This window comes from Bos indicus, chromosome 23, assembly GCF_029378745.1.
Source record: "Bos indicus isolate NIAB-ARS_2022 breed Sahiwal x Tharparkar chromosome 23, NIAB-ARS_B.indTharparkar_mat_pri_1.0, whole genome shotgun sequence".
NCBI classification, from domain to species: domain Eukaryota; kingdom Metazoa; phylum Chordata; class Mammalia; order Artiodactyla; family Bovidae; genus Bos; species Bos indicus.
Window position 1 is genome coordinate 20,070,961 of NC_091782.1, and position 26,914 is coordinate 20,097,874.

Below are 26,914 nucleotides of genomic sequence, written 5' to 3' on the forward strand. Positions count from 1 at the left end.
AGAAGCACATGCGCTTTTTAAAATAAATGCTCAAATGTAAGCTTGCCTTCTGAACTGCTCAAATGAACAGATAACATCCCAGTGACTACGGAATTTTCTTCTAAACTGGCAAGACTAAAAAGAATCACATCTCGTTCCTAATTTTGCAATTATAATGTGCGAATCTTTCTTTACTCATAAGACTACCATTTATTCTAAACTGGCTAGAAAGGCTCGCCCATTGCATTTTTCCTGTACGTACCTCTTCCTTATCAATTATGGTGTATCTTCAGCATTCGGAGAAGAGGGAAAAAAAAAAAAAAAACGCTTCGAACTTGGAGTTTAAAACATATCATTAAATCAATATTCACAGGGCTACCCTAAAAATATTCATTTCTAGAAGGTCAGAAAATCTTGCTTTTTTTAAGCTGATGCATCTACACATAGAAAGCAACTTTTAGTAAGTTCTTTTGCTACGCCATAATGATCTGCTCCAGAAACTCAAGGGTACCTAAAACAACGGGCTACCTGTTCTAGCCATGCTTAGGAATGTGTCCAAATCATTTTTATTGATTTAACCTTTATAGGAATGCTACATATCCTCAGAGAAAAACATTTTGAATGTATTTATAATATGATACACTTCTGAGAAACCATGAAAAAGAAAGCTAAAAACAAATCTAGATACTCCTCCACCCTTGGTTGTTATGGGTTTATTTTTGTTTACTTTAAACACTATCAACAGACCTAAATATTACATAATTTTATTTAGTAAAACTTACTTTGGCACCCCTGTAAGTAGAAATAAAAATTTATTTTGGAAAAAAAAAGTGCATTTAAATAAATTCTAACTTTAAGAAATAAAATGCCTGATGACAATGATGTCACATCTACAAATTTTAACAGATTCTAAATACACCTTTTATACTCGAGTTACACATTAATCATGGAACCTACAAACATATCAAACTTAAAGAATTTAGTCCTTATTGAATAAGCTAGGTTGTACTCTAGTTTACATTCTGAGAGTTTACAGAGAAAGTTCTGTGTTGCCTATCTCTCTAGCTTTCTGCAAGTAGTACTTTATTAATGGCTTCAGCAGCTAATGCCTGCATTAGTTATGTTTGCCAAATAATAATTCACAATATTATGCTTCCTCACATTATGGTTCATCATTCGTTAACTTGAACCTCACCTCTAAAGGAGTTATACTTTCACTGCAAACTGTTCTCTTAAAAAGGCAAACAACTTTTGAGCATTTCCAGATGTAGCACTCAAAAAAGAAAAAAAAAGAAAAATCATAGGCAAATTCTCAAAGAATTCTAAAATTATTAACAGAAATTACAGTAAAACTGAAGTTACTACTTATTACTTCAATAATCATCCATAAGTTTAAGAGCTGAATGTACTCCTTATCAAATTAAGAAACTTATGATAGAGGACTAATGGTTTCAAATAGCTGCCAGTAGATAAAATAAGCACAGTTCAGTTTGAGACAAGATTCAACTGAACTGGAATTTCTGAAACTCTGACAATCACTGAACATGCAAGAATAAAATCATAATGTTATCTTTTTCCAACAGTGAACGGATTTTTTGTGGATAATATAAATTTGGGTTTGGCTACACTACTTTCATTGTGATTATTTTTATGAAACATTCAAGCATGCATAAGATTATGCTAAACTGAAATTAAAATAATTTATATGCAGTCTACTTCTCTGGAGCAGGGCTGGAAGAGAGTGAGGCAAGCAGGCAGGCGCCTGGGGTTCAGAATTTTAGGAGATCCTAACGCACAGCCCTGGAATGAGTGCTTCCTCAAACACTGTGCCCTGGGCACCGTGCTTGCCTCACTCTAAGCCCAGGTCTGCTCTGGAGCCACACGAGCATAAACCGTTTCATGACATATGTTCTAAGCAAGGTGTCATAAACAGAAATTTGGTAATATAAGAGTAATAAAATTATAAATAAGATTCTATCTTTATCTGATTTACATGTTTCTAAAAAAAGAAAAAAGGAACCACTCCAACTTAAATGTAAATACTTTTTAAATGATCATATTATAATGAGTAGTTACAGTTCTGAGATGGCACAGATTTTCTTCAAAGGAGACTTGTATTTGCCATAAAAACCTTTCAAAGTAAACTAAGCTGCCTTATTGCTTAATTTAAAAAAAAAACACTAAGTATGTTCCATTACGGAGCTCATAGTGCTACACTTGAGTTGGTGCAGCCCAGTGACACCCAGGTCTGACTGATCAACAGAATCACTTGAGGAACAGGTCTTGGGAAGGGGAGAGGGGAAGAGAGGGTCTTGGAAAACTTTTTTAAGCCAAGCTTCCAGGTAAATTAGCCAAGTCTGGGAGCCAACAGTCAACTTATAATAAGCTTAAGACACAAATAAGTTATTAAGGCAAGTGGTACATATATAAATTTCCAAACTGTCTCCCCTGTAAACATTTGTAAAGTTTATTTCACAAATCAGGTAATATTCAAATTTCAGTTTGTTACTTTCCTGCCTTTCCTTCAAGTAGAGATATTAGTCAACACTGATGTGTCCAACAGGTAACATCAAAAAGGAAAATGAAGTCAGAAGCACAGACAATTCAATGAGATGAACAGCCACCCAAATTAATATTTATTTTTAGGTTTAAATAAATATTCTAAGTATATAATTTCAATCTATTGTGAAAATCTAATATTTTAAACTTTAAATTCATTTAAGTTCACAGTAACATATTTTAAGAATATGTATGTGCCGAACATACCTTCATGATTTTTAATTGAAACTCTATTTTGCTTTTATGTTAGCTTTTCTTTCTTGAGTGTTTATTGTGCAGGGCACTACGCCCCTTTATAAACACTATTTCCTTTAATTCTCTCAACTCTCTTATATAAGATGGGTATTATAATTATTTACAGATGAGGAAACAGAAAATGAGGTAATAAAATCTGCCCAAGTCACACTATTGAAGACCTGGGATTCAAACCCAAGCTTCTCACTCTTAATTACCACCTTACAATGTTATTCACAACCTTAATGAAGTCAATTCATAATCCCCTGTTTCATCTGTAAAGGTGTTACTTCTCAGTAACATGAAGTTTTATTAAATTGACAAAATACAAAGAGAGAATCTTTGCATCTCTGAAGTCTCCGAAAGTGTAAGTTTTAGTAATACTGATCAGTGAGGATCAGATATCAAGAACAAATAAAACTGAAGAGGATACCAAGTGATAAGGTTAGGTCAGGTTTAATCAGAAGATGAAAATTCCAAGGCAATAAAGAATTCTTAACCTATTATTAGAATCAAAAATCTTATTTAATGTCCATACCACACAGTATATACTTCACGTGATATGAACATACCATTTTAGGAGTTAAAAATTAAGCTGTTAAATTGAATATAAGGAATTTACAATCTTTCTTCTTTATAAAATTTAAACAATAATAATTTTAATCACAGGCTTTGGTGTCTGTCAGATCTGGAGTCAAATCCTAGTTCATGTAACTATCCACAACATTCCCTTTACCAGACCTCGCTGTCCAACCTAAAAAGGCCTATATGACCACAGTTAGGCTAAGTGACCAAGGTAACTTTAATTTCCAAGTCTTAATTTCTAACCGTAATTTCTTAAACTCTTCCTTGATCTCTTACTTGAATCTTTGATGCTCCCAAACATCCACTCTTAAGGGTACATTTTTCTTTACCTATCAAAGAGATTATGTACATGATTCTAGGAAGTAAATCTTTTGACATGCACTGTTCATCTCAATTAGATCCACAACCATTTCTCCATTATTATTTAAGACAAAAAAATCTTAGAGAAGCCACAAGAGAGCTCTAGCTGCTTTTTTTCCTGGCAGAGGGTAGGAATAAAGCTGTGAGACTACATTTCTCAATCTATATGGCTCCACTGAGAAAAGATGCATTGACCAGAAGCCATAGGTGATGACAGGTAGATGAGACATTTTTGAGAATAACAAACCAAGAAGAGAAAGCTGTTTGAGCATTTACAAATGTCAAGAGACTTCTCCAATCTTCTGCAAACCAACAACTTCACAAAGCCTAAATAAGGCACGAATCACTTAGTAAAATTAAATAAACACATGCAAGTATAAAATCATAGATACTACATTAAAAAGGAAACATGCAAACTGGTACCCTATCTCGCAATGGTGCCAAGTTAAAAAAATTTTTTTTTTAGTTAGAAATAAAAGCTAACAGGGTCAGATAACTTTATTGACTTTAAACTGCACAAGTATTCACACTGATTTCATTAAAGTTACTAAAAAGATGTAAGAAAAGACAAAAGGTTTTATGTGCAGTCAAAACAGTCAACCAAGGAAGCAGAAGAGAATGAATTGAAGAATTACATGGTGATTTAGTCACTATTGACTAGTAGAAAGAAATCGAGCCTGGATGTGAAAAACAGGGGCAAGTTAAAGCGAGAACACAAAGAAACCAGCAGAATTTGGCAGCAATTATTGGGAGGGGCAAAGAATAAGGACAATGTGACTGTAGCTGAAGAGAGAGTGGTGAAGTTGTCAATGATTAAGAGAAAAAATGGAAAAGGGTAAATTAGAGTTTCACTATGTCATGATTAAAGTTGCAGTTAGTAGGAAAAAAATAGGTGTACACAACACAATTTCCATTTTTAAAAAATTATACATGGGTGTGCATGTATATCAGAGGAACTCAAAATTATGTTTAGATAATAGAATTATGAAAAACTTTGTTTTTTTACACTTGTCAATATTTTTCCACTAAAAAATGAATAAATATTATCATTTTTAAAATTTAGTTGACAGTATGCTTTAACGTTTAAAAAGCTTATTTTCCTGAACCCACAGAACAAATTTGCTACTGGGAACAATGTTGGGTTGGTTTTTTTTATCCGATGCTCAAGCTGTTTAAGAAATGAAGTAAATTCCCACAATTTAAAACTCTTTTTATGTGCAAAAAAATAAGTTTTACAAAAACAATAGAATCTCATGGAAACATGACAGATTTAGCAAAGGTTCTGATTCTTTTAAGTTTAAATCCCAGTCACACCAATTACAAAACCATGAGCAAGCTACTTAAGCTCCCTGTGCCTCAGTCTCTTCATCCTAAAAATATTACCACCTACCTTGAACGTTTTCTGTGAAAAGTAAGACAACACGTGGAAAGTACCTACAGCCAATTAGAAAAAAAAAAATCACTGCAGTTATTACACATAATCAACTTTCCAATTCTTAAATCCTCTTCAAAGTCTAAATCTGACTACTCAGTCTAAAGGGGTGGGCTGAGGGGAGGGAAGGGAGACTCAAGAGGGAGGTGATAAATGTATAATTATGGCTGATTTGTGTTGTTGTATGGCAGAAACCAATACAACACTTATGTAAAGCAATTTTTCCCCAATTAAAAAATTTTTTTTAATTTTTTAATAAATAAATTTGACTACTCAAGAGTGTGGTCCACAGATCAGCAGCATCAGCATATATAAATATGCAGAACTTCAGGCCTCAATCTTCTGAATCAGAACCTGTATTTTCACAAGATCCCCAGAAAAAACAGAATGTGATAAGCCCCATTCAAAATAACATTCAATGAAGGTGTTACCAGCTCCCTGAAGTTGTCCACTCCATTTCTGTTCCACAGTTTGTCTGATGCTGAGCGAAGAGCACCTCCTTGTTCACTCCTAATTACTAATTCTGAGAGACTTGCAAGAAACTGACAGAAAGACTAATCATTTCCACTTGTAAACATAACTTTTCAAACCTAAAGATAACTCTCGTGTTCACCCTTCAATTAATCCACCTTGCCTGAACATGAAGCGGACCTGTGGTACAGAACTCTCTCTTGTAAAACAAGGTCTTTATGAATTCGACAAATTCAAATTGTTTAATAACTCAATAATTACACTGTATAAATTATTAAGCTGCACAACTGTATTAACTAGATTTCAGGCTGTATTTACCCATGCTGTACACGAAGTATCACCACAAACTTCTCAGTTCCTTACTGAAGATTAAAAACACTATCTGGCCCATGTTCCTGAGATGGCTCCCCAGCACCCTAGCTGCGCAGAGCTCGTGAGGCATGGCTATTGCTGAGGGCAACTGTTGGGCTTCTGGTATTCACCTGCTAGGCGGCTCCTCAGTCCGGTTTTTAAGAACCCATTATAAAATCTCAGAGGCCTCAAACTGACAGGGCTTTAGACTCTCATTTTGAAAACTAATTACTCTCTTGATATTTTTATACTAATATTTACTGTTAAGTATTTTAAAATTGCAGGTGCCCAGTAGGGTCTTTTTTTCCATTTCCAATCAGCTGAATGAAACAGGCAATACAGAAGACAAATTGTCAGATGAAATAGCAACTGAAGGTCCTCAATTTAGAGAAATAAAAGGCAGTAAGAAGTAGACATGAAAAAGGACGTCTGCAAGGTCTGGGGCATCTCCTAGATTCAGCAGCACACTAACAGGAGTTAGACTCTTACAGAGCTCCTAGAAATTCATCTTCTCTGAAGGATTTCTTAGGCTACTTTGAATAGAATTGTCAACTCTTTTACTTCTTATACAGTTGAGAACTCCCTCAGTGACTCAGACTCAATTTCCCCTTAACTACACACTTATCCTTATTCTCCACCCTTAGAAATGACGTGCCCTTAGTTGCCCATTCAGGTCCTGCTTATTTCTTCTCATTCTCCTATCTGAATCCTCTTTTCATTCATGTCCACATGAGCACTGGCTCAGATTTCAAGCTTCCAGTGGAAGGTCCATACATGTACATAAATTTCCTAGAGTGGCAACACTAGGCTCGGCACGCCAGTAGTGATAGAGCCCACAAAGAGATACGCTTACCACAAATTTAAAATCCATTAAAAATTAAGAACAGACAAAAGCATGTCAACTTTTCAGGTAAGGAAGTGGTGTAAGATTCAGCATTTTACTCTTGGCTGGAAAGAATTAGAGAAAAGAAACCTGCATACGAAAGGTGAATTGGCCTTAAAGACAACAAGAGGAATATACCAAGTGAATAGAGAAAGGAAGCTCATTTAAGAAATGAAGAATGTGATGACCTAGACAAGGGAGACAATAAAACAAGCGGAAGTTGAGAATTTTTAAATTTGAAGTGTAAGGGACTGTTTGTAAGCAGGGTAGTTTAGCAGTTGCCACATAGTATTCTCTAAAGCAGGCTTCATTCTTAGGAGTATCAGAACATCTCCACTGAACCTAATAGAATCAAAATCAAACTGATCAATGCTAGTAAGAGGGCAGTATATTAAAATGTTCCTCATGATCAGTATCTACTTCCTCAGCATACCTGTATATCTAATAGGTAGCCCCACAAAACTGGAGAAGGAAATGGCAACCCACTCCAGTGTTCTTGCCTGGAGAATCCCAGGGACGGGGGAGCCTGTTGGGCTGCCATCTATGGGGTCACACAGAGTCGGACACGACTGAAGAGACTTAGCAGCAGCAGCCCCACAAGGAAACAAACTTAAAAATACAAAGCATGATACCCAGCCAGGATATCAGAAGTTCACAGTGAAAGATTAATTACAGTCACAGGACATAGTCTTAATAAATTTTTCCTTTTGATTTCTTTACAGGGTTCAGTTTTCCTGGTTTTTTTTCCAAGCTTCCAACCTCACCCCCAATTTTTCTAGTATGATAGGATTTTTAAAGGACTAAGCCACAAATGTAAAATCTACTTACAGAGTCGTAATGATATAAAACAAAACAGTTTTTCAGAGTTTCAGTTTCATCACTTATCATACTGAACTGTATATGGCTTTTCCAAACTCTCTATGGCTTTTCCAAATTCTGTGTCTGCCATATTTATTACATTCTGGAGAGAAGATTATTTTTAACAGTACTTCCTGGCTAGCAGAAGGCTGTTCACAGCAGACATTATGGTAGAAGGCATTTTTTTTCCCACTGAGACCCTGCATAACCACAATCCTTCTCAATTCTGGTCTTTAGGGAGCCACTAATAAACAATAGGAATCTGTACAAGCTTTTCCACCATTCCATGCCTGAAGGTTTATCCTTCCATTTAAAATTCAATTTCTTCTTCCTAACTTTCATCTAACTATGCTCATTGCTACTGAATCCTGACATCTATCTTTTGAGTTTTTCCTTCTCCAGCCCTAGATGTATGTTTTAATAAGGCACTAACAGAGGGCAGTGATAAGAAGTAGAAAAAGTAATGAAAAAGACAAGCAGATGGAAGAACTTAATTCTAGAGCATTCTACTCTCCTGTATGGCTTTAAGAAAACTAAATGGTTTTTAGACAATACCTCCTCATGCCTTAGTTTCCCCATCTGTGAAATAAGAGGAAAAATCCATCTTACCTGCCCTGCCCTCCATGGATATTTTGAGATTTTAATGAGATAAATATGTCAAAGCTCAAATAAATATCTCAAGAATATCATATGAAGTCACTATGATTTAGTACTATTAAAAAAAGATAAGGTCAAACCTGAATATGCCACACACACACAAAAAAGCTTGTGCCTTTAAATGGCAATAGAGGACATATGAGGGCTTCCAGGTTGGCCAGTTTGTTGTTGTTGTTGTTGTTTTTTAACTAAAGAATTAAACTTTAAAACTTTCAACAAACCAAGCAGTTTTGAAGACTAAATTTTGTGATACAATATTATCTCAAAGTTACTCTATACATTCCCCTAGCTCAGTGGGTCTCCTCCCTTTTACAATATAACCATCAATAAAATATACATGAAATGACTACCATTGTACATTTGTTTATAAATTATATACATATAACCTTTTATTTACCTTATAAATTAGTCACAAAAAGAGAAAATTTAAGACATGAAAAAAACACATAAACAGAAGTCACTTAGTATTTTTTCTCTGAACTCTACTTTAGATATCACTGCCCTATGTCAGTAGTTTCAAATTTCTTTAAGCTATGGACCTCTCTGTTCCAACATCAGATTTTAAAATGCAAATCCAATCTATGAGACAAATAAAGGCAGAGCTACTCTGACTGAAGTGGGAATAAGGGAACAGGAACCTGGAGGTCCGTGATGAAGCACCTACAGTTCAAGAAAGCACAATTTGAAACAACTAATCTTGAGATCAGACTTTCCATTAGCCTCTTTAAAAATAAATAAATACGCCTTTACTTAATAGTGCTGTTTCCTTAGCTGAAAGTCAAAGATGTTATGAAGAATCAACTGGATACTCGATATTATATTTACTGTTGGTATCATGTGTTATATCATGGACTGTGAATCTAGTTTCTTTTGAGACGGTATAGTACACTAACGTTATGCTTTCCTATTTTCTAGGAAGCTTAACAGTAAAACTTTTGCCCCAACTCAGCAAACAGAGAGGGACTTTATTATACATATCTCACTGCATTTTTACCACCGGTACTAATTTTGCATCTCTTCTCCATTTAGGTTTAATCTTGATTCTCGTTTCTTCTATTCTATTATAAACAATTATGACAAACTCCTCTAATTGTTTTGGGATCAGCTAAGATACAAATGATAAAACTCAACACTCAAACTTGCCAGCTGGCACCATCAGTTTCTAATTCTTCCCGAATAGAAACCCTGGAATTATCTTTGGTATCTGATGCACTAATTCCATCAGCCCTCAATACCTGCAATCTAGCCTCTGCATTATCACTTAAAATCATGTCCTATTCTTCAATCCACTGCCATTACCACTGAATTATACTATTACAATGCTATTTCCATCATGCTGTTTTCCTTACTCATAGTGTTCTCTACCTATCCTCACTGCCAGCCTCCCTCCAGATTCCCACAATGCCAAACATTAGCCACCCTTGACGACAGAACACAGATGACATTATTTTAACAAACTCCAAACTGAAAATCCCCTTAACCTACCTCTGTATTCCCAAACTCTAGTATACCTGTCATTTTTCACATATTCATCTATCATTACCTGTTTCTGTCTATGAGACTGCTTCTCTACGCACACATACGTGTAAACATACAATTCTTCTCGACCAGTGACCCTGAAGTTTTTTTTTTTAGCTGTAAAGTCCATTTTTCACATAAGATGGTATGGGAAGGCCTAGTAAGGAAAATGGACTTTTTTAAAGGTGCTTTTCTGGTTGCAAGGGAGAAAGGCTAAGAAGATAGCTAAACCTCACACTCTGCAGACATCTTCACAAAGCACAGAGACCACAGCACACCAAACCATAGCCTCTGTGAAGACCAGGAGTATACTCAATTTATTCACCATCTCCCATGTAGGAAGGCAACACTGTGTAAGATCAGATAGTCCTGGGATCAAATCAGAGCTCTGTTCTCTATGCAAACCCTGAACCTCTCTGAACCTCTTCTGTAAAATGGAAAACCTATCTCATGTGACAAGAGATAAGACACATAAAAGTCACACTTCATACCAAACACATACATCAGTGCAGAAAAATTCCCATTCTGTTTCCTCCCCATACTTTCCTTCCATATCATGTACCCAAATGTCTGTTATATAATGGGAATTAAATAATCATTTCTTGAGTGAATTCATGAGTAAGTGGATGACTTAATGAATGAATTGAGTAAGTGGAATAGGTGAATAAATGAAAAGTTGTCTTAACAAAACATAAAAAGACTTGGAAAAGGGATTTGATAATAAGAACAGAAAAAATACTATATAAAATACTACATAAATAGAAAAATACTATATAAATACTGTAAATACTGCATAAAATATATATAAATACTATACAAAAAAGGAAAATACCTCACAAATAACTTTGAAGTCTAGAAAAGAAAAAAAGCAGTATTTTATATATTTAAAACTAGAGACTTTTCAATAAATATTTGCTATCAAGGAAAGAAGCTAAGATTTTTAAGGCTCATGTGTGGGTAATACAATATCTAGCTAATACCTAAACTCAATTTACATCCAAGAGCTTAGAAATAAGAGTTATACTACGTTAAACTATAGTGAACAAATATCATGTTTTTTAATGAATTTTATCTCACTGATTTATGTATGACTGTTATGGAATGATGTTCCGATTTTTTTTTTTAATGTGTTTCCTCCTTTCTCAAGTTACAAATCTAAGGTTCTGCAATTGTATTTAAAATCTTTTGGAGGTAGATACACACAAAAGAAATACCTCAACACAAATCACCATGACACACAACGAACCCAAAAGGAATAGGCATATATCACTAACGGCAAGATGTTCAGTTTGATAAAACAAAATCTGACCTTTAATATTTTTTAAAAGTGGTTAATAAACATAAAATGTGGCAAGGCTTAAGTCCACATATTTTTAAACTCTTCTGGCATCCTTGGGGGTCTGTCCACAAAAACCAAGCAGTATATACAAGCTAGAGACAAAAAAAAAGTCAAACAAAAAGAAACATAAGCCTGTGGGACTGTCGTTTAAATATATGGCTGAAATCTAAATGATTTTTCCGTATTCACAAAACACTCCCAAGAAATTTCATGCAATGTATAAAAATCAATAAATGAAAAGTAATAGTGTAAAAAAAAAATAGGGACACTATTAGCACAAAACTCTTAAGGATAAGCTACAAATCAAGATTTCATCTTCTTCCTTAAAATTGAAAAAAACAGATCAGCAATTAGATTATAAGTCTCTCTTATAAAAACTTCACTCCATCAGAGCAACAAGGTTAAAGAATGATTTACCAAATTTGACTCCCAAAGATGACTCTAACAGAATGCTTTTAATCTGATTTCATGAAATATGTAAAACCTTCTCACTACTTACATAAAGTCTAAAGTCAATACATTATGAAATGAAACTATAATAAAATTACTAGCATTCCAAAAACAGATGTAGATATCACTTGAACATTGTAGGTCTATTTATCAGTAAGTAATTTTGTATACAAAGTATGATTACAATTTTTAAAAAAATAACAAATGCCTAAATACTGAAATAAACATAACAAAATTGTCAAAATGGTTATCTCTGAATGATGAGATTATTTCTTTTTTCTTCTAAAGATTTCAAAATCTCTCCGAAGTGTTATCTTTACAATAAAAAGTAATAGAAATATAAATACCTATACATATCTGAACATATGTGTCTGTAAATGTCCCAGTCTAATTTATAGAAACAGCAGGGCCCTGGTGCAAAATGAGAAAAAATAAAATAAGAAAGTAGCTCATGTAATCTGGTAATTTAGAAAATATCCTCAAGTCTCCCTAATGTAACATGGTAGTTAAGAGTCTGGCTGTAGAATCAGAAAGACCTACTGAAATCCCAGCTCCACCACATAATAATTGCGAAACTGTGGCAAAGTTATTTAACTTCTTTGATCCTCAGTTTCTTCATCTGAAACTTGGGAAAAATATTATCCAACTAACAGGGCTAGTAAATGAAGTAATATATGGAAAGATATGAGTGCATAATACCCATTAAGTGATTCAGTGATGATAGTAATATTTCCTCTTTCTATAATCTTTGTGGAGCCCAAACTCCTACCAGTCCTTCAGAGTGCAGCTTATATGAACTTGCTTAGAGAGGCTTTCCCCGAATTAAGTTCCCACATTTCACAATTTCAGAGTGACCTGTGCATTTTCTTTAATAATCGTCAAAATTTGTAATTACTTATTTATGCAAATGAATCTATCATGCATAGCATACCATATATATTTAGTAAATTATAAACTAAGTTATGAATAAAAAAGTTTAAATTTGTAATCTTCCCACTGATACCATAAAACTGTGTCTCTATATAATCAGTGGGATCTTGATTACAAGTATTATTGATTGTAATATGGATGGGGGATATACATTTGAGTTTAGTACTTCTGCACGACTACAGGTAGGAAAGAAAAGAACATCCCATCACCAGGATTTCAGTCTATCTCTACACACTTAATCACAATGACAGAGTCACAGTAACCCTCTACATTTTATCCTTTATCTTCCATTATTCAGTCTACTAAAATAAGGGTTAAGAAAAGTGCTAAGTTTCTTTGCTGGCTTTTAGTTTATACACAGTTTTCTTTTAGTCCTCACCTGCTAGAACTGTGATTAAATCAACTAGTCACTGTAAGTCAGAGAGCACTGAGAGAGAGTGTGCTGGCTCTCAAAGTGTGGTTTCCAGACCATCCATACCTGCATCACCTCAGAATTTACCAGAAAGGCAAATTATTGGCCTCACTCTAGATTCACTGAAATAAAAAGCCTGGAAGTGAAGCCCAGCAGTCTTATAGTTAAGCAAGGCTTTGAGGTGATTCTAATGCACACTGAAGCTTGAGAGTCATCACATTAGAAGATCTAGTCTTTGTAAGCAATAGACTGTTTCACTGATTTTCATCAATTTAATTTGCCAGGCTTTATAGTTCATTATTAAAATTCTAATATTGGAGTATAATCTCTAAAATCTGAGAAACAGGACATGTGTCAGAAATATAAGACAGGTAATCAAAGAAAGATTGCTTAATACACTGTTCTGTCCACATAAGTTGCATAGTCAATTCATGATGTACCTGTTCCTTTTCATTAGAAAGTAACTCCCTCTACATGTCCTCCTAAAAAGATTCTTCCTTCAGAACCACTAATTTCAAATAAAGTCAGAAGGTGACAAAAAATACAAACTGTTGTCAAAGGTTTTGTAAGTCACAGGAAAGAGACAATGAGCTAAGCAAAAAATGTGATTATTATTCTACAGTATTACTTCTGTATGTAAAAATAGACACAATGAAGTCAAAGCTTCAAGTGGGTTCTAGATTAATCTTTATTTTAGAGATATAATTAATGATAATAAACTTCCATAACAAGATTATAAACATGGTTTAATGATAGAAAACTTGCCAACATATTAGTAGGTCAAATGTGAAAAAGGCATACAATCATCTCAAAGATAACCTTTCTGGCATCTGATAAAACTCAATGCCCTTTCATTTTCTTTTTTAAATTCAGAAATATAAAACTACTTCCTCAAAGTGATTTAAACCATTTTAAACCAAAAGTCAACATTATGCTTACCAATGAACAAGAAAAACATTTCCATTAAAATCAGGAATAAAAAGATCCATTATCCTCACTCTTAATTATTGATGTTTTGGAAGTTCTGACTTAAACCCGTGAGCGCATGCTCAGTTGCTCAATCGTGTCCAACTCTTTTGTGACCCCATGGACTGTAGCCCACTAGGCTCTTCTGTCCATGGGATTTCTCAGGCAAGAATACTAGCTACGGTTGCCATTTCCTCCTTCAAGGGATCTTCCCAACCCAAGGACGGAACCCACGTCTCCTGCATCTCCTGCACTGCAGGCAGATACTTTACCACTGAGCCATCAGGAAAGCCTGTCTTAAACCCTTATTTGTGGATAATACAATTCTCTTCCTAAAAAGCTCAGGAGAATCAAATAAAAAATTAAGTTGATTAAACTTTAAGAATTTCTTCATAGCAGTATTACCACATATGTAAACATACACAGAACGAAGTCACAGGTTCAAGTACATAAGACTGTAAACTGAAAAAATACAGTTTTAATACAAAAACAACAGAACGTCTGAGAAAAAAAAAAAGAAATAACAATGGTATTTCTAACAGAACTGGAACATAAACTCTAAAGAGATTGGGGGTGAGGAGTAGGGGTGGGAGTTATTGCTGTTGCTTTATTCACTGCTATATCTTCAGCCCCTAGAAGTCTGCTAGGAAATAGTAGACACTCAAAAGAAATTTGCTGAATGAATAAATGAAAAGCATTAGCATTCAATAATCCTTTATATCAAATGAGTTCTTCCTATAAGTGACAGAACTGCTTATTAGGAGTCCACAATGAGACCAAGAGTTTGCACCAGAATGTACATTACTGTGCACATCTTTTAATTTTGCCAGTATCACAAGAAAACTATCTCAATGAAGAAAGCAGGGGACTGGTTTACAGTCTGGATCAGGCTACTTACCTTATAAAAGACAACAAGGAACAGTTCTCATACTGGTTACACTGAGTGGCAGGCACCTCTTTGGACTAAATGTTGGGAGTTGAAAGGGGGAAAAAAAAAAAACTAACTTCAAACCAAAGAATAATTTGTAAAAAATCATGTCTGGCTGCTGAAATGTGGTTATAATTAGGTCACTGTGTCTCTTAAAGGATACTTATGAAACATGAAAGCAACAAAAAATTTTAAGGATAATTTTTTGTCAACTGAATGTCAGGTTCTAAGCAGGAAATTCAGGCATCCCAGTAGTGTCTAAATGAATGAAGCCTTTACACTTTCAGAGCAGTTTATAAAAATGATCACAGGAATTAAGGCACATGAGAAGATATGCTCTAAATCAATATAAACACTTCAAGTATATGCCTCACTCCTCACTTTAGAGTGGGTCCAAGATTGTAGTGTCATCTCAAATAAACAAGTAAAACAAAAACTGAGTCAGTGCTGGTGGTTTAAAAAATGAAGAACAAGTGAAGAAAACAAGTGAAGAATAGTCAACTTAACACTGACTTACAGCAGACAGGCTCTGGAAAAGTAAACTGGACTGATATTCAGAAGACCAGCTATATAGCCCTTGAACACCAAACTAACCTACTGCACAGTCTAGGGCTAATCACCTCACCTCGCTGTTCTTCAGTTTCTTCAGGAGTAAATAAAAAAAGACTCTAAATAAAAAAAGACTCTCGGATCTTCCATTCAGTCTAAGTAATGGATACTAGCCAGATTCCCTTCTTCCTGAATAAAGGCACATAAGCGATCCTACAAAAATATGGTGAGGTTCAATTCTATCTATAAACCTACAAAATCAAACTAATTTAAAAAGTATAGACATTTTATATAGAGATCTGCACTGAACACCTTTCTATCTTCTCTGTAAATGATTTATACAATCTGGTTCAAGTCACAAAAGACATCTTGAGAGATGTATATGTTTATTTGAGTTTTACAAATAAAATTCTCAGCAATATAAGAAGTAGAATTCATGGTACTTACTCAAATTTATATGACTCCACAACATCATCCTTTCTTCATCAAACCAGATATGACACATAGCCATAATTTTCTAAGGAAGCAGCAGAGGTTTCAAGCAAATCAGACACTCAAAATATAGAATTCTACACACACACACACAAAATGTTTTTCATGCAATGAAGATGAAGAAGAAACTCAAGGTAATGTAGGAAGAGAATAAAGGGAATAATATAACTTCCGCTCTAAAGTTAGTAAGAAAGCAAAACAGACAAGGGATGAGGGACATAAAAATATAAATTCAGCAAGTTATAATCTCCAAGACCCATGAAGATTGTCCTCCTAAATTATACTATCCCACCCTGAGCACAATTTCCTATTCATTCTATTAAATATAACACCTATTAGGTACCTAACATATACCAGGTACTGTAAAATAGGAAAGTTAAAACAAGCTCTGGATTCATGAAGCTTACAGTGGGGAGAGAAACAGACAAGTAAACAGATCCCTGGAATATACTAAAGTAAGGACTTCCTTAAAGAGTATACTATTAATACAAGGTGCCATGGCACACAGAAAGGAATTAACAAGACTGGACAAGCCAGTGATGTCTTCTTGGGGGATGAGCTGTCCAAGCTGATATTTTCCATTTTATTGTATTTCCTATTCCTCCAGTTCTCTCAATTAATCTTATATTTTTCTGACTTTTAGATTTCATTGAACTCTCCAAACCCTTCTCCCATTGTTCAACAAATTAATCAACTTCACTCCTTTCTATTCCATCCCTCCCCACTAGCCTAGGCTCAGTGATTAGAACCTCTAACACCTTGAATTTCAATATTCTTCTGTTTTATCTGCCTTTCAAATTCCTAAATCAACCCAATCACCTTTCTTTTCCAGTCCTATGCCCAGCAGTTGAGCACCGCCACAGAGAAGTATACAACCTTGCTGTTAGAGCCCTTCTATGATTCAATGGACATGAGCTTGAGCAAACTCAGGGAAATAGTGGGCAGGGAAGCCACGCGTGCTGCAGTCCGTGGGACCACAAAGAGCTGGACACGACATAGCAACTGAACAACAACAAAATGAGCTCTGCAGAGCCCTGGACAACTTAGGCAACACTAAGCATATTCCTGATGAGCTTTCTCTCCCTAACTCCCCTGCTGCCATTACAAACCTTCACCACTCTCGAGCTTCCCTACCTCCCCCTCCCTTCCATGCCAACTCCAGTCACTGGCCCTGCCTGCTTCTTCAAAATGGTATGAATGATAATTACGCATAGCTGAAAATATGACTTTACACTACTTTTAAGGGTTAAAAAAGTTATGTGTATTGAACTAACCCAGCAATCTAACATTCTTAACATTGTTTCATTATGAAAACAGATTTGGTCCCAACAAAGGACTTGCAAATAAACTCTGACCTGCTACCTGAACAATTTCAGCTACTAAAATACAACCAAAACACAAAAGTAATAAGTATACCAACTCTCAAAATTGATAATTAAGTTTACACACCAAAGATCAAGTGACTTTTCTCGGCAGAGAACATGTATCAGGCTTTCCTAGAGTGTGACGTATTTTAGGCACAAATCTGATAAATTTAATTTCTAGTCCATAGTAGCCAGAAGCAGCATTCAAGCGTGGGGGTGGGGAGGGGGACGGGGTGGCAAGGTGAAACCCTGCCAGAGTACAGCACAACAGCAGCAAAATTAGCTGATGCAAATGAGAGAGAAACCATAAAACTCAACCCCCCAAAATTATAAATTCAAATAGCAGATCAAAGTAGGACTATTGATCACAGGAGCAAACTACACTTTATGCCTCATGGTATCCTAGGGCATCACAATGGTACAAGTGGGCTATAACACCTGACATATTTTATAATGAAATTTCAGTTAAAAAAAAAAAGTTCAAATTGTACCTGGTATTCCATCTGTACATAGTCATAAACATGCTATAATAACCTTACTATAGAAATATTTTCATTAAAATGGTCAAAATAAAATCCATTTTATCACTTAGATTACCTCATGTATTTATAAAATAAATATATTAAATATATTTATTCACTATGATATATATATGGCATAGATGCCCTGGTTTTTAATTCTAATAGAATACAGTTGTAAGCTAGTCTTTATTACAAAAATTAAGCTAGTTTTTTGTTTCCAATCATGCTCTTCACTCAAAAATAAGACAATAATTGTATAATTGAAAATTGAGACAATAGTCTGGCTGATTTTTATACACTGCAGGCACAGCACAATTCTACATTCAAGCAAGTAAAACAAACACTAAAGAAAACTGAGTTCTCAGCATCTCTAATCACACAATAGTTAACCAAGTCACTCGTTAGTCAGTTTCTATCCAGCACTGTTTCAAATAAAATTTCTAAAAGTAAAATTATTTCATTAATTGACTTTAAAATAAATCACACAGACCAATGTCTGAAATTTGAGTATACAGCAGAAAGCATAAAAAGAAAAGAAAAATGAAACTGCTTAAAATTTGCACTTAGAATTTGCTTTGGAACTTGATAAAATGATCCCTTAAAATTCATGTGGAAGAATAAAAATAGGAAGAGAGACAAGAAATATTTTAAAAAGAGAAGTTATGCAGGTGACCCTGAACTGTAATACCAAACATTAAAACATATTAAGAAGCTATAATAACTAAAGTAATGTAGTACTGGCAAAAGAAGAGACAATTCGATAGACAAAGCAGAAAACTCAAAAATAATAATTCATTATCTGATAAAGGTAGCATTTCAATTCTGAGAGAAAAGGGAGGTTTATATATTTGTGGTGGTGAGACCACTGGCAAGCGAACTTAAAGTAAAAACTGTTTTGACTCAGAACCCTCCCTGGCACTATATGACAAAATAGTGGATTAAATATTAAACTGTAGAAACTAAATGCCTGAAATATGAAAAGTACATGATGATTTGTGCAAAAGTTGTGGGTAAGACTTTCTGTCAAAGCGAAGTAATAAAACAAAGGCAGATTTAACTACATTGAAAATGAAAACAAACGTTAAAAAGAAATAAACCTTATGGAAACCAAAAGATGAAGGGTATGAGGGGTTGTGCGGAGACTTCTATATTATGATCAATAATGGCTTTATGTCTTTAATATATTAAAAGCCCATAATAATAAACAATGGGAGGAAAATGAGAACTCGGTAAAACTGTGCTCAGAATGTGAACAGACACCCACAAATGAAGAAATACAAATGGCCCAAATAATTCCAAACTCAGTAGTCAAAGGAAAGTTATTATGTAAAATAGTTAAAGAAAAGCACAATGTTTTTCCTGTTAAAATGTCAGAGATGGAAAGGGGTACTCTCACAACTGTTGGTAGGCATGTAAAGAGTCCAGTTTCCCTGGGGGATAAATTAAGAAACTACTATCAAAAAAGCTTTTAGACTCAGAAAAAATCTTCTTCTAAGACTTTTATATAAGATATTAAGCTTTCATTACATCATTTTCAATTGCTGTGTAAAAACTGGAAATAACCAAATGATCCAATAACAGAGGATTAAAAACATAATAGATATCCATATAATGAGTTGTTTACATTCTGTATCAACAGAATTTCTTGTAAGGAGGAAACATATAATCATAGGTAAAAAATTGTAATTTCCTACCCAAAATTAGTAACCACTCTCTAATACATTTTCAGCATTTATGAATCCATTTTTATTGAGTATCTTTTTCAAAGATTAATTTTGACCTTCATATATTTAAAAATAAGTTTTCAAAATCTCAGCATATTTACAATAAAAATAATGAACTGACAGAATGCTATGCGACATACTGCTAAATTTTATATAGCTACCAAAAGTTTTGCAAATCCAGCTACGTGAAAACAAGCACCCAAAACTCACAATGCTGTTATACATTCAGTTACACAACTGGTGTGATAATTAAGTGCAATATAATATACCCAGAGCAATAATCACAGAATTTTCAGAAAGACTAAATATAAATATGGTAAGTAAATTCACAGAACATTTTTAATATTCAGTATTATCCAGACTGCCTACGAAATGGAATATGAAAATAATATTAAACCTCCCCATCAAATTTGACCTGTCAAAGTAACCAAAAATTAACATCCCCAAATCACTGAAAAACTGTGAGACAATGACAACCCAAAAAAGGAGAAATAAAAAGTTAATGGATGACAGTGTTAAGAATAAATATAAAACAAAATCATGTAACATGTAAAATGTATCTTTCCAATTTCAACAATATAAGCATACCAGAAAAGAAGTATTTCATGTATATATTTTCCATATTTCTTTTGTATTGTCCAAAATGGGAGCCATTTACTACATGTAATTATTTAAATTTAAACTAATTAAAACAAAGAGCAGAATTCAGTTGTTCAGTTGCCTCACTCAGTTAATGTACTCAAAAGGTACCTGTGGTTAGTGGCTATCTACTGGCGAGTACAGAAACAGAAATTTCCATCACTACAGAAAGGTCTCCTGGACGGCATGGTATAATATAGACAAATTAATTTTTCTCTATAATTATAAAAATTTTCTCCACAAAACTGCAAACTTTTCTCCCTACATCTGAAAAATTTTTATAACCTTCCTAAATCAACAGGTTGATGATTATAATCATTCTTTTAAGTACAATGATGATAAGTACTAACAGCACATCGTTTATCATGTGCCAGGAACAATAAACATGGGCCAGTGTTTTTCATGTGCTCTCAGTACCTCACTTAATTTTCATATAAACCGTATAAGGTAGATACAAGTCTACAATGCCTTATCTGAAAGAAGTATTCCAGAATTCAGAAGTTTTCAGATTTTACAAAGCTACTACTACACAAAAGCCATATACTACATAACTCTTGAGGGAAGCACTCAAGAGCACAGTAGAATGTATGAATATTAACATGAAAGGTAAGTCAGCCAGTAAATAACCATCAGTTAGGTCCTGGTGCTGCCATCAAAGTAGTTCAGAACAGGTGTTCCCACTGACCAGCATTAGCAACTCGCACTGACACAGTACTACAATCTCAGAATGACAAATCCATGAATTCTTCCCCACAGGCCCAAGGATTTTCATCACAGAATTATTAAATGACTCTTATCTCCCTGAATTTCAAGAATTCATTTCTAAGACTGAACAGAATTTTTTCCCTCTAGTAATTATGTATCTTAAAATAAAAGGCCTAGCTATCTTCTTTTCATGAAATAATTGATAGAGATATTTAAATACAAATTCAAAACTGTATTTTGTCACATTTATAAAACAATATGCTTTTTCAGTGCAAGTACTTAATTCAAATGGATAACCATTACCTTACTTCATTTCTAAAAGGAAGAAAAGTATAAACCTTCAGCTTCACAGTGCTTTTATGTTCTAAATCAACTTTTGCACATTTTCTCACTTTCAGGAAAGATTATGACCAATTTTATGTTACAATTTGAAAATGTTCATTATTCTTATATTTATAAACTAGTGTATATCTTAAAGCATTCCAAACTGATGAATTTCACAGGAAGTACTACGTGTAATTTAATGAAATTTAAATATCAAGAATTAAAATAAATCATTTAATAGTGACAAAATACAAAAGTAGGACAGATATTTAACTATTCAACAGTGTGGCCATGTTTATTTCAAAATTATGAAATATCACACATATAACCATCCAGTAAGGAGTATATAAGTATTAAGTTTCTATGAAAAATTATACTTTTTATTGGTTCTGATATGGCCTTGCTTAAGAAGATCTGGTGGTTAGACATAAGAAATTGAAACAAATGCTATGATAATATGAAAATACAAATTAATCCAATATTTATTATAAAAATTAGACCTCATCACAAATAACAGTAATTAACCAATTATTCACCTTTCCCATTATTACTTCCTTATACCACACTAGTGACACATAAGTTGGTAAAATTTCATTTGTAAACTAAATTTTGTAAATCAAAATAAGTTTTATTAGTTGAAATGTAGTTTAGCATAATTTGTTAAGAGCACGGACTCTGGAGTTAGACTTCCTGTTTCAAAGCAAGATTTTACCACTTGCTACAATGGCAATTTTTGGTGTTACAAACACCTGTGTCTCAAGTTTCTTCATCTATAAAAGGGAACAAACAACACTACCCTCAAAGGGTTGTGTGAGGAGTAAATGATAATGGTATGTGGAAGTGCTCAGGAGAATGCCTGGTACACACGACAGCATTTGCTATTATCATTGGCCTTATTAAAGCATCTCTGAAACTGTAATAATAATATTAATGTTACCACTTATCATGGTTAAGAATGTCTTTGCTCCAGCCTCCTGAAAAACTTAAATACACCAGGGAAACTCAGTGTTTGAAGGAACCCTGTGGCCATTTAATACATATCAATTATCAATTCATATATTTTTCCGTTAGATCCCTTGATAGTCAGATTAAGATATGGATAGAACTAGGAACACATGCTTTCACAACTCATTTCTTAATGTTATATAATAGCCAAATGATACCATTTCACATACACAACTGTGCCCGTACTCTACTGTAGCAATGTATATATGGTTATTGCCATTTATCCCAAAATTCCCAAGAGAAGAAGCAAATCTTACTGAGAAAATTACACGTTCATTTTTGGACACACTAAGTTTGAGCTGCTAACAGAATACTTAATGGATGTTCCAGAAAGCAGTCAGGAGTACAGACCTAGTTCAGGGAGACCACACTCAGATCATCACTCCGCACCTTGTACTACCATGGGATTTTTCACATCCTACCATGTGACGTTCATTCACCTCCACAACCCTTCTCCACTGCTAGACTATCTCGAAAGCATTCAGGTTTTGCCATACAAGGGCTCAATAATGTTGCTTTTTTTAAAAAAAATGTAAAACTTGCAGAATAGTACAACTAAAAGAGTGAATTTCATTGTCTATAAAGAAAACTCTGATTTAGAAAACACTTTTTTCACCCTGTGGATTTTAGAAAAGGATGAAATTTCATTTGGAAGAGTTCTTAGAAAATATAAGGAGCATTCAAACAAAATCCTTTTTTTTTTTTAATTTGGTCACATGAGAATTACTAAATGCTACCAAGCAGTGAAACCTGACATTATCACCAGGCCTATAAACCTGCATGAGTACAATATAACCAGGCAAAGAAATTTATAAGAGAGTAAAATAAGGAAGAAAAAACTCAATGAAGATTCCTTGATGTGTGTTTAAATTAATTTAATAAATCATTCAAAATACCTGCAATGTGGGTTGAAAAGATTTTACTTTCTAATTTACAGGCTACTTGAGTTCAATAACTTTAAATGAAAAGCCTCTGGACCCTTCTTAGAATATATTATTCAAAAAGCTATGATAAGGAGCATAGAGCAAAAGTGTTAAGTTACAAGCATGGTAAGGTAAAGCTGCTGTCATTTCCAACCCCGCCAGGAACTGTTTGACCGCCAATCCTTTAGTTTAAAATCAGTAGAAGCATGTCCTAGAGAATGCTGCATTCAAAGTATTTCTCACCCAAACCTAAAATATGGTCAGTCCTATCAAGCCTCTCTAATAGGAAGACAGACCAGCTGCCAGCTCTGTATTTAATAGCAGATCCTGACAATTCCATTTGTGCCTGACAACTAGTCACCTTTCAGTGAAGCCATTCCCTGGAAATGACACTACAACATTGTTACTTATTTAGAGGTCATGGAGTCAAGAAAAAACAGCTCATTTGTGGTGAATGGCTGGGGAAGACAGTAGCTGGAGAGGATTAAAAGAAGCAACACAATACACACTGGCTTAGAAGAACTGTGAAAATGCAGAGGAAAAAGAGTAAAGATTCACAGAATCAAATTCCTACAACATGAAATAAACACAGAGACTTAAGGCTGCATTTTCTCATTTAAAATCATATAAGCAAGGATCAAATGCATATTGATTCTAATTTTATATAATCAAAAGCCTGAAAACATTATGCTATCAGAAAATATTGATAAATTAAAAAAGGATTCCCCTAATCTTGGCCCCATTTTTCTGTTCTATGAAGCAATTCATAAGAAGAAAAAAATAACTTCAGACTATAATGATGAATGTAACTATTAGAGGTAGCCTCTCTATGAGGTCTGAAATAGAAGGAAAATGTACATTTCTTCCAAAGCTGTGGCCAACAATAACTTTTGCATTCTGAATCCAGCTTAAGCACATTAGTTGGGAAGATGTTTGCAAAAGTATTTAATAAGAAAGTGCTGAATTTAGCTTTTATTTTCTTTTTTCCCTCAGTTTTCTTAAGTGGCATACAGTCTATCCAATGCACTAAGTAGAACCTCTTTTAAGTATAAATGACAAAAGGAAATACAGCTTTCTTCTTACAGAAAGCTGTTTTTATAGATCAGGGGTCGTCAAACTTTCTGTAAAGGGCCACAGAGTAAATATTTTCAGCTTTACAGGCCATGTGGTCTCTGTCACAAATACTCAACTCTGCCATGAAGCATGAAAGAAGCAATAGATAATAGATAAACAATGCCTCTGACTGTGGTCCAATAAAATCTCATTTTTTAAAATAAGCAGCCAGTCTATGGCTATAGTTTGCTGATCTCAGCTATGAAGCATGTTTTTTCACCTAATAATAAATATACTATTTTAATAAATAATACCAAATTTGAAATATGATAGCTTAGAGTTGCTTTAAAATAATTTCATTTTTAAAAAGTGAGGACTAGGGGAAAAGGTTAAAGAAGACTGGCAAAACAATTACCGTTAGTCTGAGGATGGATGTATGGAGTTCACTATACTATTCCAATGATTTTATGAGTTTGAAATTTTCAAAATTAAAAGATTTTAAAATGACAAAGTAAATTAATGAACTGGCTCTACAGGAAAATGAATTTCCTTGCTTTATATTATAAACATTCTAAAACACGTTTAGTAGTTTTTAAACATAATTAACAGTACAACATAAAATTTTAGCGTACAGCTACTATACTACAGCTAAAATCTTTAAATATACAAAGTGTATACAAGCATAAACCCTTAAAAGTTTCCATAATTTAAAAGACAGCCTAACTTCATACAACTCCTAAATTAACACATTTAATTTAGTCTTATCTTTCCTAACAAAATGTGTTACCAATTATTGGTTTTAGAATATAATTATTTTATAGGGTATATATTACTTATGTTAACATATCATAGGCTTATTATTTTTCACATGAATCATTTTTATTAGTTTTAAACTCTAAGCAATGAATAATAATAGAAACAATTCACATAAACAAACACTGCTTAAGGTCTTCAATAACTGAGAGTTTAAAGGCATCCCAAGACCAAAGTTTGAGAACCTGTGACTTAAATGTTTCCAATGCTGTTTAAAGTATGTTTACCAAGCAACTATTAAATACATGCTCAAACTCATTTTTCCATTTTTCCTCTGAACGATAATCATCTCACAAGGGAGTTAATCCACTATGAAGACTATCAATATACACCCACTTAAAACTTCAACAGAAACATTCTTTTAAAATTGCTGGGTATGTCATGAATAATGTAGCCACAGGAAAAGAAGAGCTCTAATGTGCTGTCCCCCATATGCAGAAAATTGTCTCCTGAACCAATAATAAAGAAAAACTAATATGTGCCAGCAGACATTTCTAATAAATCTGCTACCTCTCATCAGATCAAGTTATGCAGTCTCAATGAAAGAAGCCAGAAATCAAGCTGAAAAGAGCCTTAGGAAAGAAATCTTAATGAATACACAATTTCTCAAAAAAGAAATAAATGTGTTTTTTAAATGTCCTAAGTTTTTTCTCCAGTTCTGAAACACAGAAGTATTATAAAAACTGAAAACCAAATGAGGTTCATGGAATTATTATGACGGACATTTGAGAAAAACTTGAGAACTCTGTGAAAATATTTCCAAGTATTCAAGAATAAAATCAATGTCAAAATTTTCTAGATCTAAAGTACAATAAACAATCCGTAATACAGATCTGGGTAAACGGTAGCTAGGCACACATGTCTACATGAGTACGCATTCTTTTATGAAGATGAGCCATACTTTTGGAACAGCGGTATCACCGCTGCATTTTTAACCAATCTGCCCCTTCTGTACTTGGCTATTTAAAATGTTATCAGACTATTTCATTCTTTTACTTAAGTACAAATTTGCAAGTTAAGTTTTATAAATCTGGTTATTTCTGCTGTCTTCTGTCAACATGAACAAACTTAAAGAGTAGTAAGTGAGACATACAGCCATACTCACATCATACTCTGCAGTTCTGCAGTGAAACTTATAGACTTCCCTGTGCTTCTTCCACTGCTTGAAGTGGCAGCAGACATGGGGCTGGCTGCAGTATTATTCATCTAAATAAAAAAGAGAACCCAGCTTACAAAATGTATTTAGCTATAAGTAAATGCATAGAAAAGGGAAGCAATTATAAATTACTTCAAAAATGACAGAAATTTTTTAAATTCTGATTTGTCTTATGTAAAAATCTGATTTATCTATACTTGTTCTTTATTAAAATCAAATAAAGGCAAGGTAGAAAACTGCTTCGTCAAATATGATATCAAAAAACTGCTGTGTGATAAACTTTTCATTACATATTTTACAGTAAGTATTGGGAGAAATATACTCATTAAAGTATTTTAACAGAGCTCAGTGGTTTTCAAAATGTGTTCCAGGGAGCCCTAAGATTCCCTGGCAATATTTCAGCAAGTTCCCAGTTTCAGTGAGCTCCCACTGGCCATCCTGAACACAAGAACTCTGATTTTTCTATTTTATATATTGGGGTTTCAAGTAACACTTTATTTAAAGAAAAAGTTGCACAGCTATAAGATACAAAATTACAAAACCAAAACATGACCTAATTCCCATTTGAACCACAGCCAAAAATACGAATAATAGAAATAAAGCCAATCAGTAGATCAGAAGTTAGCACTGTGATATGTTATAGTCTTATGGTTAAATAATACCAATTTAAAATGTGATTTCTTTTCCCAATAAAAATAAGCTGATGCATAATGGGGAAACTAGATGCCAATCCT

General features: G+C 33.9%; 1 protein-coding gene and 1 long non-coding RNA gene across 7 annotated transcripts in view; one reads left to right on the forward strand and one right to left on the reverse strand.

Moving 5' to 3' along the window:
* SUPT3H (SPT3 homolog, SAGA and STAGA complex component) overlaps nt 1–26,914 on the reverse strand; it is a 431,789-nt gene that overhangs the window by 389,024 nt on the left and 15,851 nt on the right. For all 6 annotated transcript variants that reach the window (XR_011563264.1, XM_070777448.1, XM_070777449.1 and 3 more), the window contains one exon: nt 26,130–26,230. Coding sequence is in view for 4 of the 6 variants with exons in the window: in XM_070777448.1 (XP_070633549.1) it covers nt 26,130–26,230 (101 nt within the window). In the remaining 2 variants the exon portion in view is untranslated. Of the gene's footprint in view, nt 1–26,129; nt 26,231–26,914 lie in introns of those variants that run through there.
* The window catches only part of LOC139178803 (uncharacterized), a 44,258-nt gene that overhangs the window by 8,557 nt on the left and 8,787 nt on the right, over nt 1–26,914 (forward strand). The window lies entirely within an intron of this gene.